Source organism: Sphaeramia orbicularis, chromosome 9, assembly GCF_902148855.1.
Source record: "Sphaeramia orbicularis chromosome 9, fSphaOr1.1, whole genome shotgun sequence".
Classification (NCBI taxonomy): Eukaryota; Metazoa; Chordata; class Actinopteri; order Kurtiformes; family Apogonidae; genus Sphaeramia; species Sphaeramia orbicularis.
In genome coordinates, this window is record NC_043965.1 from 26,797,103 (window position 1) to 26,813,017 (window position 15,915).

Below are 15,915 nucleotides of genomic sequence, written 5' to 3' on the forward strand. Positions count from 1 at the left end.
AACAAACTTCACAATCACCTCAACCATGAAAAGAAACAAAGAAAGTGTCATTAAAGGCTTCTATGAAGTGGGCATGAAAGGCCACACTAGAAATAAGAAATATGAAGTCAGAAACTCGTACCTTCAAGTGCATGTCCAGTCTTTTATTCTAGGCTCTTGATAAAATGAGAACTGCACTAGGAGGACTGGTGGGCAGGCTTTCGTCTGGACAGGACTGCCTTTGAGAAAAACCGCATAACTTCATCCCACTGAAGTGAATCACATGAGACTCACTATGGAGGACCCTGTTAATGAATGACTTCACCACATTTCAGACACTGAGGGGAAAACCACCAACCCACACCACACACAGAGCACAAACACCAACCTAAGTGTCCTGAAGTCATGGGTTTGGGTCCGTGTTTGACTTTAACACACGGCTTTCTCCGCTATTGTTGGCTTCATAATAAGCATTTAAAAGCGGTAATGTTTACACAAGCACACATTTCAGTGCACATATAGTACGCAGAAAATACAAAACCTTAAATGAGTGATTAAGTACAACTTGCCTCATGTTTGTTGTCCACTTCACAGTCAGGGTTACATGCTATTTGTGATGCTGCGCTTAACACACGACTGCGCACGCGCAAATAGTGTGCTTCAAGTAGCCGGTTGTAAACATCGGAGATGTGATCAACAAAATCATTAGAATTTGTCATAATAAAAAAAAGCTGCAACACCTTGGCTATTTATAAACAATTCTTTAATATTGACTGAACTCTCTGTTGCATTTATTTATTAATTAATATTTGTTAGATTTGTTATTTTTATTCATTTATTTACTTTTTTATACTATTATTTGTATATTATACTTTGTATCTTTAAATCTATGCATTGTTTTTTTTAAACTTCTATGATCAATTGCTTTTTCCTTTTTGACATCTTGTTTGTTCATATTTTTGTACTGTATACTCAAATGTTTTCAATAAAGTTGGAAGAAAAAAAAAGAGATGTGATCAACAATGGTACATTTTTAACCCTTTTGGACCTCTTCAATTTACTACCCTCTACTATCACCTACTACCACAAAAACTGCTATAATATCACTATACATCAATATCACATCAACATTTTAAAAAAAGAAAAAATTGGGGGCATTAATCTCTCCCAAACCACTTCAGCTCTGATCAAAACTACCAAAAGTTCACTTTAACACTGTTGAAATGTGTCAACTTTTGTGTACAATGAGTAATGTGGGGCTGGGGCATTGCTTGAGATTAAACTCATCCATATGTTGGAAAAAAAAGTAGCAACATCAGTTTCGTTGTATTAGTACAAAATTATTTTTCCTGTGAGACTGAACATATGGTTTCAGTGTGAGTCAATGAGCCTTGTTTTGCCATGAGGGTCCTGCACCGCACAAAAACTACTAATGCAATGAAATCAGTGTTGCTGCAAATGTTTGACATATTCAAGACTCTGGCATAAAACAATACCACATCCCTCCACCATGTCTCATTTAGGAAATACCTTTTTTTAATAAAGCAAGTAGCATCATGTATTCAAACTAGCTTTTAAACAGTTAACCCCCCCCCCCCCCCCCCCCAAAAAAAAAAAAAAAAAAAAAAAAAAAAAATTAAACATTTACTGGTTTTGCACAGAGCTGAAGTGGTTTGAGATTCATACAGGAAAGACTGAAAAGTAGTAATATATGATGCTTTTACAGCAGTTTCTTGTGTGTACAGTTTGGGCTAGAGGGTCCCCAGAGGATACAATAAGTATAATATAAAAGTAAAAGTATCATAGACCTGTAAGAGTAACTGAAATTAGATACAATAAATGTTTAAAAAGAAACATTCTTGCAGAAGTTTGTGCTACGAGCTGTAACACAGTCAAAGAAAAATTACAGAAATTTACAAACATGGCCGGAGGGGTACCTATGGGTTAATATAAGGATTCCCAAACCGGAGCATGCATACTCCCAGGGGTACTTGGAAGAAGCCCAGGGGGTACTTGAATTTTTTTTTTTGAAAAATACTTTAAATAAGTCATCATGTACCCAGTACAAAATAAATAATGAGAATTAATGCTGAAATATAAAATACAATAAATACATTCATATAATAGTTTTAATGTCAATCATCTTGTTTAAGGTTTGGTAACATTTAAAGAACATTTCTATTTTATATTATTCAAAATGAGTTCATTTATTAAGGTTCATTTATTAATTAATGACAAATTTATTTATTTTTGTTATCAGTGAAAGCGTGCACTTTTCATCCTATATTTTGCACACAAAATTTACTTTAAAATGTGATTTTTAAATATATATTACAGTTAAACATATTTTGTTTGTTCACAAATTTTTCAAAATATAAACAGACACCTTTGGCACAGGAACAAATTTGGCAAAAATTTTTTCAATCAAAAATGCTGAAGCGAGAGTTGGGGGTACTTGGCTAAACAAGTATATTTCAGGGGGTACTTCACTGTAAAAAATTTGAGAACCACTGGATTAATACATTACACTCAAAATGAGAGATGTGATATAATAACTAACACACAAAAACAGTTGAACACAAGACTGGTTAATATTTTATTATGGCACACACAACATGTTACCATAGTTTATATTCAGGTTATGTACTTTGAGAGGAGAGCATTTTTGGTATGTCAACATACATGAAGTAAAAAAAAAACAAGTTTTCTGAGTAGGAACAATGTGTTACAGAGATCACAAAGTCATCGTCTTGTGTGTAAACAATGAAATGACATGAACAGTGGACGTGGCAAAATTCAACAGAAACACTTGTCGGTGTTTAGTGCATTTTTACAGGGAGGGAAAGGAGTTAACCCTTTTAGGGTAATTCAGTATTTGTGCGTAAAGGACACCCCCAGTGGTCAGCTTTTGGAGGTGGGGTCTGTGTGCCCCTGACTGTACATAAAAATAGGAGATATATGAGTGAAACTTCATGATGGGTACGTGAAGGTGCAGATTTGAGACATTTCTTTTATGCAAAATAAGCTGATTAACTCTCATGCAATCATTAATTCATAAATTCAACCATTCTCTTTAAACTTTATTCCAAAATCAGTTTCTAATGCTAATTTTAGACTCCTCTTTTAGCTGTAACAGTATGAGAAAGGTGAAACCCAAAAATTGGGCAAGGACAAGTACATGTTGAGAGAACCTTGTAACAGAAAACTGCATGCATGATGAATGAAAGGAGTATTTACCTGGATAGTAAGAAACAGACGGAACATACATGTATGATTTGGCCCTAAGGTTTAGTGAAAACAGTCTAATGGAGTCAGTGTGGGTCAGAATGGGCTATACCTTAGGAATACACTTAGTTATTCTCTTTAATAAAAGTAAATATGGGTCCACATCAAGAGGCCTGAGGAGCAGTAGAGGAGGAATGGCACAAACATAGGGTTGAGGATGTGCAGCTGGTTTTTCTGAACACTGTTGTCACATTCCCATTATATTAACATGCACACACAGTACAGTTCACAGGGCTGTACATGTCACACACACAGCATGTCTATATTACCAGTATGTCCGTTCAAGCACCTGCGGTACTATACTTCATTTCTAATACAATTCTTCATTGGATTGACTTCTTTCAGACTAAAGTGCCAGATATGATAGCGCTGAAATACATTATTTAAATAAAAGAAAAATACTACTGATTAAAAGGAAAGATTAAATTCACTCTTAATGACAAGTGGTAGAATACAACATCTGAAAAATAAATGGCAGCGACACCTTTCACTGAAAATGTAGGAGTAGCAACTTTGGGCTTCAAGTTGTGTGAGTGTGAGAATATAGCTGCCAGGAATATGATAATCAAAAAGGTATCAACTTCACCCTAATTATTAGAAACTGGATCATCTTGACTGAAATCTGAAAGTTCAAGTTTCATATGTGGGCTACCTTTGTCAAAATACATTCTACTTTATTTCTTTTGTTTTAGAAGTTTATTAATAGGGCTGTGTGATATAACTTTTATTAGATCTATATTATCAGCTCTTTCAATATATTCATTTTTAGATGTTTACTTTTAAATACATAAAACATACGAATGCAAGTTTTGAACGCAATATTCTAACCCCATAACTTGCTACAATCTTCTGTACTTAAAGTCCAATACTTCTGATATGGTAATTATTTTGTTCTGTATTAGCTGTGCAATATAACTGATATGTTAGTAAATGTAGTATTAAGTTAAAGTGCAATGTAAAGTAAAACAAAAACAAATGACCAAAAACGAAAAGTGCTGAGAAGGAGCAAGACGTTAAACTTTGGATGAATTTGAAACCACTTTCAGACACCGGACTGAGTCCTGCATTTAGAGTTGAGGCAACATCAAGACGCTAATGCTGCCTCAAATAAAATCACCTGACATCAAATGGATCATGTAACACCGGCCAAACAGTCTCTGCTGTTGGATGATGAGAGGGCAGGGCAGTCAGGTAACACCCAGACAGTAAGGCATTCAAAAAGAGGATTGTGGATCCCTTGTCTCAGACAGCTGGTCTTCATGTTTTCACTTCCAGATGACAGTTAGATTCAAATGTGAGTCTACATTTGTACACTTTTATTACTGCTGTGGCTGTTCAAAGGCCACACCCAGCTTGTCGTATATCTCCTTCAGCAGCAGCAAAGCTGTATCCTCAGATTCCCTAATGGGCAGACAGAGGAATGCAACAAAGGGAAAAACATCACACACACAAAATATATAAGAGAACAATTGGTCCTTAATCCTCTAAAGAGGTCTGCATGACTCACCAGTAGCACAAATGAGACTGGATGGCAAACAGGTATTCATTGAAGCTCTCAATAGGCTTTTCCTGGAGTACATAGTCAATCCTACGCCCTCCATTCAACATCCCAACTTTGATTTCAGGCTGCTCTGTCTGTTCTGAGGACACCATGGGTTCTGCCTCCTCACACACTCCTGCAGGGACAAGAATAAAAGAAATATGAAGCTGAATGGGACAATAGTAAGTGCTTTATAAGTCATCTGTATAGAAAATGTTCTCGGAGCAGATGTGTTCCCTTTGACCTATTTAATGAAAAGACATTAAGTACTTATGGTGCTGCAGAAAAGGATTGAACATGTATCTGCATGTGGGTGCTATAGGAAACCTGCTACTGATGAGTGATGTTACCAACCAGTTAAATGACAACTAATCAATCAATTAAAAAAAAAACATTACTATTATTTTATTTATTTATTTTATTATTATTATTAAAAGGTCATTGTTATAACATTATTTATATTCTCCTGGTCATGTAAGTTCAGCTTTTACAGACGTTACTCGAGTGGCTTTTTAAGATGACATTCAGTTGGTGAATCAGTACGAACTGTCTACAGTAAAGTTCACAAGGGGCCTGAGGGAGGTTTCACTCACTTTGAGAAGTTTGATGTACAACATAGCTGTGCAGTTATGCATGAACAGAGCAGGAGCCAAGGAGCGGTGACAGCCTATAGCGATGATATGCTGTTCATTACATAACATTTGCTCCTAAGAGAGAGAACTAGGGTGTATTTGCCATGTCAAAGTAAGTAATTTAACAGGACAGCAAACAGCAGGTAAAGTAGTGGATTTGATCCCTTTAAAAAATATTCTAATCCTAAAGTTAATTGATGGATGTTGATAGGATATATTACAAACTATCAGTATTCCCAGAACTCAGTGTTGCTCAATAACGGCTGATGGCTAATGTAAGGCTTTTCAACTGGGAGAACTGCCAGGACCAGTATCACCTGGGGACCGTTTTAGGTTCAGAAATCCCTCTCACACCTGTCTGTGTCACATGCAGCACATTCCCACAGGATAAGTAAAGTCTATATATTATACACATTTATTGTTGTATGTTATCTCCTGTTCACTATGTATGGGCTAACATGTAATAACTGCTGAGCCTGTTGAAGAATGAAAAATGTCTACTGCACACTACACACAGAAGTACCATTCATCTTATCTTTCTTTTGCACTTCTGATAGATTTTAGCTTGGTCTTTACATAAGATATGTGATAAATGTGATTGTAGTTGCATCAAAAATGCTCTCAAGCCTTTTCATTCATACATGCCCACACAACTCCACAATTATAGACAGGGCAGTAGGCAGAACAAAGCCCCTGAAAATGATCCAAAAATGTCAGAGATACATGAGAAATGGAATTTTTACTTCACAAATTATGGACATAGCAGCTTTGCATGGGATTAAAGCCACAATGTCTTATGGTTAGTTGGATGTCAAATTCTAGATTTTGTTTAGTTATTTAGCCAAATAAATCTTTCAGTTTGATGTTTATTTCAACATTTGCCAGTTTCTAATAGTTAAGGACCTTGTACAATGTCTCATTTCTTTTGTAGGTTGACGGGTGGTGATGGTATAAGTGTCTATCTGCTCATTTCTGCTCTAAATTATTGCTGTTATTGTCCTTTAAAAATCTATTATCAGCAAACATCTAAAGTGAATGTTTTGAGTGTACTGGCTGATCATAACCAGACAGTCATGAAAGGGACAGAGTTCAGTTCAGTTACTCAGTTTCTTCACTATCCTGGCTTACCTTGAAAGTAAAGCCTATGAAAGGCCATGGGCCACCCCAGTATCTTAGTCCAAAAATCATCACTTTTCCCTTCCCTCTTAGCAGAAGCAGTGCCTGCTGTAGAGGCTGAGATTTAAGGTGAAAGTGTAATGGGTCAGGGGAATAGGAGCAACCAAGCATTCAGTCGAGCAGAAGAGGGGAAAGGATGGTGGCAACCAACAGAGAGGGATGAGAGGAGTGTGAGGAGACCGGGTTAGACACACTCTTGTTCACACTCTAACACAAACCAGCCACACATTCACTTATACTCAAAGGGAATTTATAGAGTTGGATTTACCCTGTATCTCTTGAATATTTGTCTCTATTGTAGTTTCATCTGCCTCCACTGGGGGCAGTGCAGCAACAGGAAGTCTGGCAAAAGACTGCCATGCTGTCCGTAATGATCCCAAAACATTATTCTTCAAATCCATGCCCATACGGGTCAAACTGTCTTTTAGTTCTATGAGGAAGAGAAAACAGACATCATCATTATGTCTGGTAAACAAAAGCTGACATCATGGAACTGTTCCATAAATACAGGGACAAAAAAACAGTCATACCCAGATGCATCCTTTTGCGGCCTTTATGGTGAGGGATTAGCATGGGCTCTAGATCCACCTCAGACACTATCATAGGCTCGATCCGATAGGCCACTGGATCATACTGCATAGTGATAAAGAGGTAATAATTAATGAAAGTTCTGATACATTTAGTCTTTCATGATGTAGGAGAGGGCTTTACTATGTAGTGTGGTTGTTTTACACATTAGAAGTAGTGCTCTTTAATGACGACTGTCACATAGTAAGATGGTTTTCAAAGTGGGGCCTATGACCCCATAGCCAGGAAGCCCATGAACTAATTTTCTACAAATTATACAAGTGCATGGTATCATTAAAAAGTGCATATCTACAGATAAAGAGACCTCTCAAGTACCTTTCATGAACCCTCAGTATGTGCATCAAATTAAACCTTAGGGTCTAAACTTTGCAGTGAGTATAAACATGTATTAAAATCTCAAGGGTTCTATAGGGAAAGATCTCCATTAAAACAAGCATATTGCATTCATTAACCCCACCCATGTCAGCAATGGGACAATACAAACACTAATATAATTGTGACATAACACATTAATCAGAAGTCACTTACCACTCATTTCACTCATCAAACTATTTAAACTGTTTCTCCTGTTGTTTCACTTGGCTCTCTCACATGCTAAATACTTGGTGAGCTATGAGAAGGATTTTTTGAAGTAGTAGGCTTAATTATTGTGATGAAATCCAAACTGGAATGTGTTTTTGTTTGTCACTATGAAACAGGTCTGGAGCATTTAGGATGATAATTTTAAGAACACAGTTCCAATGACATGAGAATACAAAAATTGGTAGCTGTATAAAGGACATTTCATAACTACAGCTACAGCAAATAAAAGCTGATATAATCCTGTGCTGGAGAGTTACAGTAAATCCAGAGTTTCTTACTGGATGGTAGATGTTGTAAAAGCTCTTGCAGGTTGGGAAGGTATAGTTTGGGTCAATACGTTTAAGCCCACGGACAGTCAGGAACATCCCAATGGGAGATCCAAATGCGAAAAAAGTTTGCGGATGGAATGAGAGCTGTGGGTAGTCAATGGATACCTGAGAATAGAAAGCAAGAATAGAAACATGTGTTATTGATTTCGTTTCATTATATCATGTTCTCAATTGGCTTGTGTCCCAGGAAGACAAAAAGACCATCTACCCATTCATTCAGAGAGATGGGAGTGAGGCAACACAGAACAGAGTGATGTTTGACACTCATGCAGGACTGGATGAGCACAGGGACTGAGTGTGTTGTAGAAGGTTGTAATTCACAAGGAAAATATGGAAGTTCATTGGTCATATAGTCACTGTCTTGAGTTCTCCCTGAACAGACCACACTGAATATTAAAAGGAAATCCAGATGCGGTGAAAACTAGGAGAACTAAGGACACCACTTGAGACACACCTGTCCCTTGGCTATGCCTCCATTGGTCTGTCCAGGCAAGCAGGTGGAGGAGAGAAGCAGGAAGCATAAAAGATTTCAGCTACTCACTCTGCCAAACAAAAGTGGACTGTGTGAGTGCATGTGTTCTACCTGTCCAATGCCCATGTCGAAGTATTCATAGTCTACGGCACTGGTGACAGACTGGGCTCTGTGCAGCTGTGACTGCTGTGGCATCGGTCCTGGAGACTGGTTATCATCAGGATCACAGATCAAGGGCTCTTGAAGCGTGACTTGAAACCCCGGTGCTAGACACGCTGTGCTTGGCCTGCAATCCTGTTTAGATGAAAAGATTCACGGATGCAAAGGTTTGTTTTCTAAACCACTGAAACTGGCATATCTAATCTCTATGCACACTACACGCCTAATAACCACCAGTCAAACAACCAAAATAATGGCTGCTACAAGATATTCACTTGGGAAATGAGAGACATGGAAGAAAAATTATGTAAGACTGTACAATGTTCACGGTATTGATTTCGAGTCTGTTCAATTTGCAACAGTCTAAGAAGCTTTTTGCACATGGACAAGAGAGTCTCATTATTATGTGGTTGCAGCTGTTTCTTCTTTTTGATTAGGCATTTTGGATGCTATATTAGTACACTTGTTCTGTTTTATAAAAATGTTGAGTTAGAAAGTTTCAGTTTGGTGTTCATTCATTGTTTTACATTACCTACATAATTTAATAGTTCTCTCAGTAGTAAGCAGTCAGCAATTTCAGAGATCAACTCATTGCTATAACTGGCTGGTGAAGAATCAAGTAACAGTGGTTTCTGATGTCTGACCTTTGGGAGCCATTTCCTCCTGACATAGTTCAAGATCTTCTTCCGAGGTCCAAGAGGAATTCCTAGATCTTTGAGATCAGTTTCCTGACACAGAACCTAAAAGGGAATCAGACATTTTGATGAAACTGAGCATTACACATCAGTGCTCATGCCTGTTATCTATTCTGTTTGAGTGTTACCAGTGATTCCAGGTCCATGTTTTCTGCCTGCAATGTAGCCAGGTATTGCTGTAGACCCAGTCTAGTCAGAATCTGCTCTAATGTGTCAATGCTGATATGACAATGCTCACTACCAGACATCTAAAGCACACAGACAGACAGAAAGTGAAAGAGTGTTTGTTATCTACACCTGGATACGTATACAGATTTATGTATTGGTACAGGAGATATATTTTATTGTGATTATCATCATACTTTCTCAGTGTTGACTTCTGATCCAGTTCTCTGATTAGTTAGCATATCAAACAGGATCAATGAACCTGAGACAGAAGAGACAAACAGGTGATCATTTCAACTTTCACATGTTCCACTTATGTTGATCCATTTATGTCTGTAGGAGTGAGTTTTGCGTTTGTTTCTGTCTAACCGAGGCTATGTCCCACGACTGACACTGCCCCACTGAACTCCGGATGTCTTTGTTTAAAGAGAACGTGCAGCCTGTTGATCTCTGAGGCCACAGTGTCCACTATGGTCTGGCAATAGGTGGGGCTGTTGTAGAAAAACAAGTCAAGCAAAGTGTCGTTGGTGAAATGTCTCAGCCTACTGATGCTGGGCAGAGTGATCCGTTGGATGTCCCTGGAAAGGAGGACAAAAATCAAAGTAAGTCCTTTTTTTTCCAATTATGAGAATGTGATAGACACACTGGTAATTTACAGGAATAAGCAAGATAAATCTTAAAAAACCTGTTTTTTTTCACGGGTTAATTCAATGACTTGGTGTCATTGTATGATATGAATATGTTTGTGTTAAAATAGGGTCATTGCATACATACTGGAGGCTCAGTGTAATGTAACTAAAAAACATTTAAGACATATCCAATCTGAATTTAGTACAATTTAATACAGTTAAGAGGTCAGTGGGTATATGTCATGGAATCTAGTGAACACCCTTTGCCTCACCATCCTATACAGCTCCTTGGTTAATAGAATGGTAAGAGAGAGTCATGACAAAGTCAGTGGTTGGGAACCCACTGCCTCTATAGACACAAAAGGTCACTGTCACAAACTAACAAGATAATAAAAACCCACAGTTCTCAGTTCCAGGTGATTTCACTCTAATAAAATTATGAACATTTTATGTTTTCAGCAATTAGCTTACCCTAAATCATTAAAGCCTTTTATTAGTAAATGCATAATTTAGATATGTTAAGACTTTTAAGGCTAAGAAACCCTCAGCCACCCTTAAATGTTAACTCCACACTTACTCATCCACACCAGTGGCATCTCCATGTAGAGCACTGTGCCAGTTGACTGGTAGAAACTCCACTCTGCCCACTTTGCCTTCTTGCTGAGCACGTTTATAATGAGAGGCCAGAAGGGACAGAGAAGCACTCCTGAAATCATTCACTGGAGAAAGACATAAAAGTCAAGAAAATATATCAGGAAATATACATATAATCACATACTGCATATATACACAGTAATTCCAGCTTACCACATTGTATGATGGATCTGAAACGCAAGTCACATGCAGGACCAATGCCATGAACCATGAAGACAAGGTGGTCCACCTTTTCTGGTTCACCTGGAAACACAGAAAAAGGATGAGAGCTCATGTGTGGCTGTGGGTAATATATTCAAGTACAACTACCACAGCTGCATTCATACCATCGAGTATTTCTACAGAGATGTTGTCTACACCCCTTTTGACCGTCCGTGGACGGGTGTGCTCTGAGGGGGAGGAGACCCACTCATCTTGCAAACCTATTGGCTGATACTGCATTATCAGCTAGAAAGAGAATGGATGAGAAGAGAATAAAGAGCATTTAATTCCAAGTTCAACAAATTTAAATATGTATAAGTACATATATACTAGTGCTTACTTTGGGATTGTGTAGAATTACAGTTTCTCCTGAGGGAAAATCCAACTTCTTTTTCCACTCATCCTTGGTCACAGCTTGTTTATATGCATCCTGGAAAATTTGAGGATGTGGCAAAAGTAAGAGGCCAACAGATATCACAACAGTACTGAAGAACAGGCAGAGAATAAAGTCAAACTACCTCCAGTCTCTCACTGAAGTCCTCAGGGTAGGGCATGAACCTGGTGTCTTTATCTCCTTTGTAGAACCACGTACAGCGGCGGACTTCAGTGGGTGCTTGTTCCCAGTACACTGCATAGCGCCTCCTCTCCTTGACGTTCACATCATACCGTTCACCATCCACAGCTACTACTGTGTCCTTATCAGCTCCTAACCCCCAAAAACACATACATGCAGGAGAAACAAAGATTTAGAAAACGGCTTTAGGGTCAGGACAACTAAATTCTCTGTTATACTAATAGTTATGACACAATGTATGAGCATACACAGTATACAGTTATTACAATTATTTTAGGAGACAACTATTAAAAGCAAGGGTAAAGTAGCATGGGTAACATTCCTTTTATTCAAAACAGGGATTCCCATGGTATTTAATCTGATTAGGCAGTATGTGAGACGTTCTATGAGGTGTTGTTGTGTTGTAAAGCACTTTGATTGAAAGTACTACATATATAAATGATTATTATTATTATTATTATTATTATTATTATTATTTTAGCTTGTCCAAAACCTTATAATGAAACCACAAGCAGCGAATTACATTCAGTTTCACAGGATTATTTACATGTTACATGATGCTGGCATAAACACACTTTGCAATGCAGTAGTAACAACATAAGAAAGCTAACCCTTGAAATAGATATTGATATTCAATAAGCAAACTAGTGAATTACACATGAGTTTAGTTGATTATGATGTTGTCATCTCCAGCTACTAGAGTGGTTGCTAATGTTTATGAGTGATTCATGGATTATCTTAACAATCACTTCAAGATACACAAAGAGTTTGTAGTTCTAACTTCTTAACAGCCAACAGCTTCCTCTTGCTGAAAAGCATTATAGAAACCAGCAGAGGTGAATTTGGCTGACTATCAAGGTTACGTGCCTCCAAGAAATTCTTGAGAAGTGACAACAATTTATTCCCTCGGGAGTTTCTCCATAAAGACAGATACTACTGTTTACTCATTTACATTTATGCATTTGGCAGACGCTTTTTTCCAAAGCAAATTACAGGGGAAAACCAATCAAATCAATCAATCAATCAATCAAATTTTATTTATAAAGCGCCAAATCACAACAAAAATTATCTCATGACACTTTACATATAGAGTTGGTCAAAACCAGACTCTAAGCCAATTTACAGAAACCCAACAGAATCCTCCATGCCACTTGTCACTGGTGACAGTGGCGAGGAAAAACTTCCCTTTAACAGCCAGAAACCTCGAGCAGACCCAGACTCCTGGAGGATGGCCGTCTGCCTTGACCAACTCATACAGCAGTATGTTGTTTACACATATTGAGTTTGTAGCACATAACATTTAGATTTCAGATATAGCAAAACTTTTTATATTGCTGACAGAGTTTTTAAGATATTTGAAAATATTCCATAATTTAGATTATATTTGTCTAATTATTGTTAAATATTCTTAATTTAAGCATTCACTTGAACACTGCATAAAATGTACAACCAACTAACTACTGCACGTTGTCAATAATTAAACTCAACAGAGCTGAATTTCAGGTTCCTACTAACTGCTAACAGCAGCGGGCATGTCTTGTCCTGAGAGGAAGGTGTCCTATTGGGCACTGGGCCAGTGCTGGAAGCAGAAATGGTTTGACATTTTATCCACCTCACAGACATTCAAATTCTGGTTTCTTACATTTATATATCCAGATTAGCCATTTGAACACAGTTACACAAGTTCATACTGATGCGTACCATTGCCATAAGCATCCTCTAGTTTGTCTGAGTCCTCTATGCTGAAAGGAAGCCAGGAGGTGTTGTCATCTGCTCGTCGACAGAAGAACCAGTGAGGCTGGACTACATGGTATGGGGCTGGGACAGACTCCATGTCAAGCATCTCAAAGGAAGAAGTCGAAGAGGGAGATATCTCATCAACCACAGGCGACACCTGGAAACAAATATCAGCCATAATGCTCAGTCTACAGTAAAAAGCACCTCTGTGCTACATACACTGGGTGCACCTGTTTTAATGTTTAGTTTTACTCTGTAGTTTCCAGAATAAGTAACACAAGTGTGAGCTCTATCTGCTTGTATCAAGGAACTTGAGCCCCTCTGATCAAACAAAGCAAAGGAGAGTGGAAAGGAAAGGCTTTGGCCTCCCCTTGGCCAGGCAGACAAAGCCTTGTTTTATTCTTCCCTCTTGTGCAAGTCGTCTCTTGTCTCCTTCTGTTTCCAGAATTGATACAGCAACCGGGTGTAGACATCCTATTTCCAAAGAGCATGCCGCATGTCATAAACACAAGCAGTCTTCCAGTATTGTTTCTACATTTAGAGGAGGGGTTTTAAAAGATGAACAACCTTCCTAGGAATCAATTTTAAGTTGTTCTTGCATTTGTTCCTATGTTTGCCAGTTTCAGAATAAAAACAAAGGTAAAGGATAATTGGTGTCATGTCATCATCTGTCACAGAACCAGTCCAGGTTCTAATAAAAATTTGAAGCAATACTCCCCTCAGGCACATGATTGTTTCTGCTAACAGAAAGGCTACCAAATTAATATTCTCAGTGTGTCAGGACTACTTCCACATGGAATATAGTAACCGAGTGTATCACCAGCAACATGTAAAATTATTATAAAATTTTTTGAAATGGCAACATGAGATTCGCTTTGGCATTTCACTTTTCTTGCTTTCTCCATATCAAACACATTCATTTTAAATGAGCTGAATACCAGGATAAATCTGGTACTTTGCAGAGGACACTGCATTAGTGATGTTGCTGGAGTGTATTTACATCTGTTCACAATGACACATAAAGACACTTTATAGAAAGTGTTTTTGAGACAATTTGTCTGCCTCTGACTTCCAACTGAAAAATTAACCCACTTCAGAGAAAATAATAAAACATCCAATATACTGCACGTCACCATTCTGGCAAAACGTATTATTTTTGTGTTCATATTGGCCAAGACTATTTCTATTCATTTCTACTTATTAGTGAAAGACAGAAACACAGACTGATAGTTGACCAGGAGCTGTGGCCGGTTGGATTGTCTCCTCTAGAGCACTTGCTGTATCCAATGGTTTACAACGTGTGAAAACTATAAACAGGAACAGTATGTGCCTTCCATCGACACCACCTCCTTTCTAAAGACACAAGATCCTAGTTTCAATCAGCAAAACATACATATCTGCTGTTTTGTCTGGGAGGACAAACAACAATTTTAACATACTTTAATCAGTTTTTAGTTTGTGAATTGTTTTGTCTCAGTGTGTATTAAAATTGATAACAGATCCCCAGTATCTCAAAGGACAGCTGTATTCGACTGAAGTGAAAGAACAACAACAACATACACACTAACCTTATCCTGAGGTGTGGCCACTGTCTGAGAGGAACTGTCAAACAGGTCCTGGGTGTTGTTAGTTGGGGCAGCCTGAGATAGACCCCCCTCCTCACCACGACTGTCTGACATCCCAACCCTCAACTATGGCCTGAGGGGACGAATCCAGCTGTACACAGAACGAGATCAACAAAAAGGATTAAAGTCCATTCCAACTTAGTAAAGGATTGGCTTGTTCATCAAACTGTTGTTGACAATAACAATTCAACTCATCATACCAGACACAATCAACCCGAACTGTGTTAGCTAACGCCTAATCAGCTTTTTCAACGTAAATAAGTAACCAATCCTTAGTGTGAGGGAATCAGTTCGTTAATGTTTAACGTAATGGGAAACACAAACAGGTTAGTGTGTCAGCTGATCGTAAACATACCACGCATATATAATAAGTAATATGCATACCATTAGCACATTTTAATTTAATGCCATTATTTATTTTACTAACAATAGCGAATGCACCGATTAGTACTGATGTTCTTCGTATATTTTAATAGTCAACAGATAAATCATAGAACAAGTTGAGTTGGATGGGGGTCATGCTAGCTTCACTTACGATGGCTGCTGGACTGGACATTAGCGTTAAGTTTTCACATGCTGGTGTTTTGTTTTTATTGTAAAGCACATAACGGACAGTCATTTCGTTAAACTCACCAACGACGTCTCATGTAATTATGTTAAAACAATGAAATTGTAAGTGTTGTTTAGCTTGTTCTAGCTAGCTCAGCTAACCAAGGACAGCCTCCTCCTGTCACACGGTGATGAGTTCAAGGCTTTCGGAAATATGACCATTTCAAACATTAAACTGCACAAATGATCAAGCTAGAAGCAAAATAAAAGATTTAAATAACTGCAGACCTACAGAATTACTTTACCCGTGATTTCTGACTTTCAAAAGGGATTTTATACTCCGA

At 37.9% G+C, this 15,915-nt stretch overlaps 1 protein-coding gene across 1 annotated transcript; it reads right to left on the reverse strand.

Moving 5' to 3' along the window:
- Positions 1-2,562: 2,562 nt before the first annotated feature.
- On the reverse strand, positions 2,563-15,758 carry ddhd2 (DDHD domain containing 2). Its single transcript, XM_030143610.1, has 19 exons — positions 15,656-15,758; positions 14,966-15,113; positions 13,362-13,554; positions 11,605-11,792; positions 11,427-11,516; positions 11,212-11,332; positions 11,039-11,128; positions 10,809-10,950; positions 9,972-10,180; positions 9,800-9,864; positions 9,566-9,685; positions 9,387-9,482; positions 8,695-8,877; positions 8,566-8,592; positions 8,061-8,216; positions 7,143-7,245; positions 6,883-7,042; positions 4,772-4,945; positions 2,563-4,665 (listed from the first exon to the last, which is right to left on the reverse strand). Exons 2-19 carry the CDS (start codon positions 15,074-15,076, stop codon positions 4,584-4,586), a joined length of 2,310 nt encoding a protein of 769 aa, XP_029999470.1. The 5' UTR covers positions 15,077-15,113; positions 15,656-15,758; the 3' UTR covers positions 2,563-4,583.
- Between the last annotated feature and the right edge of the window lie 157 nt (positions 15,759-15,915).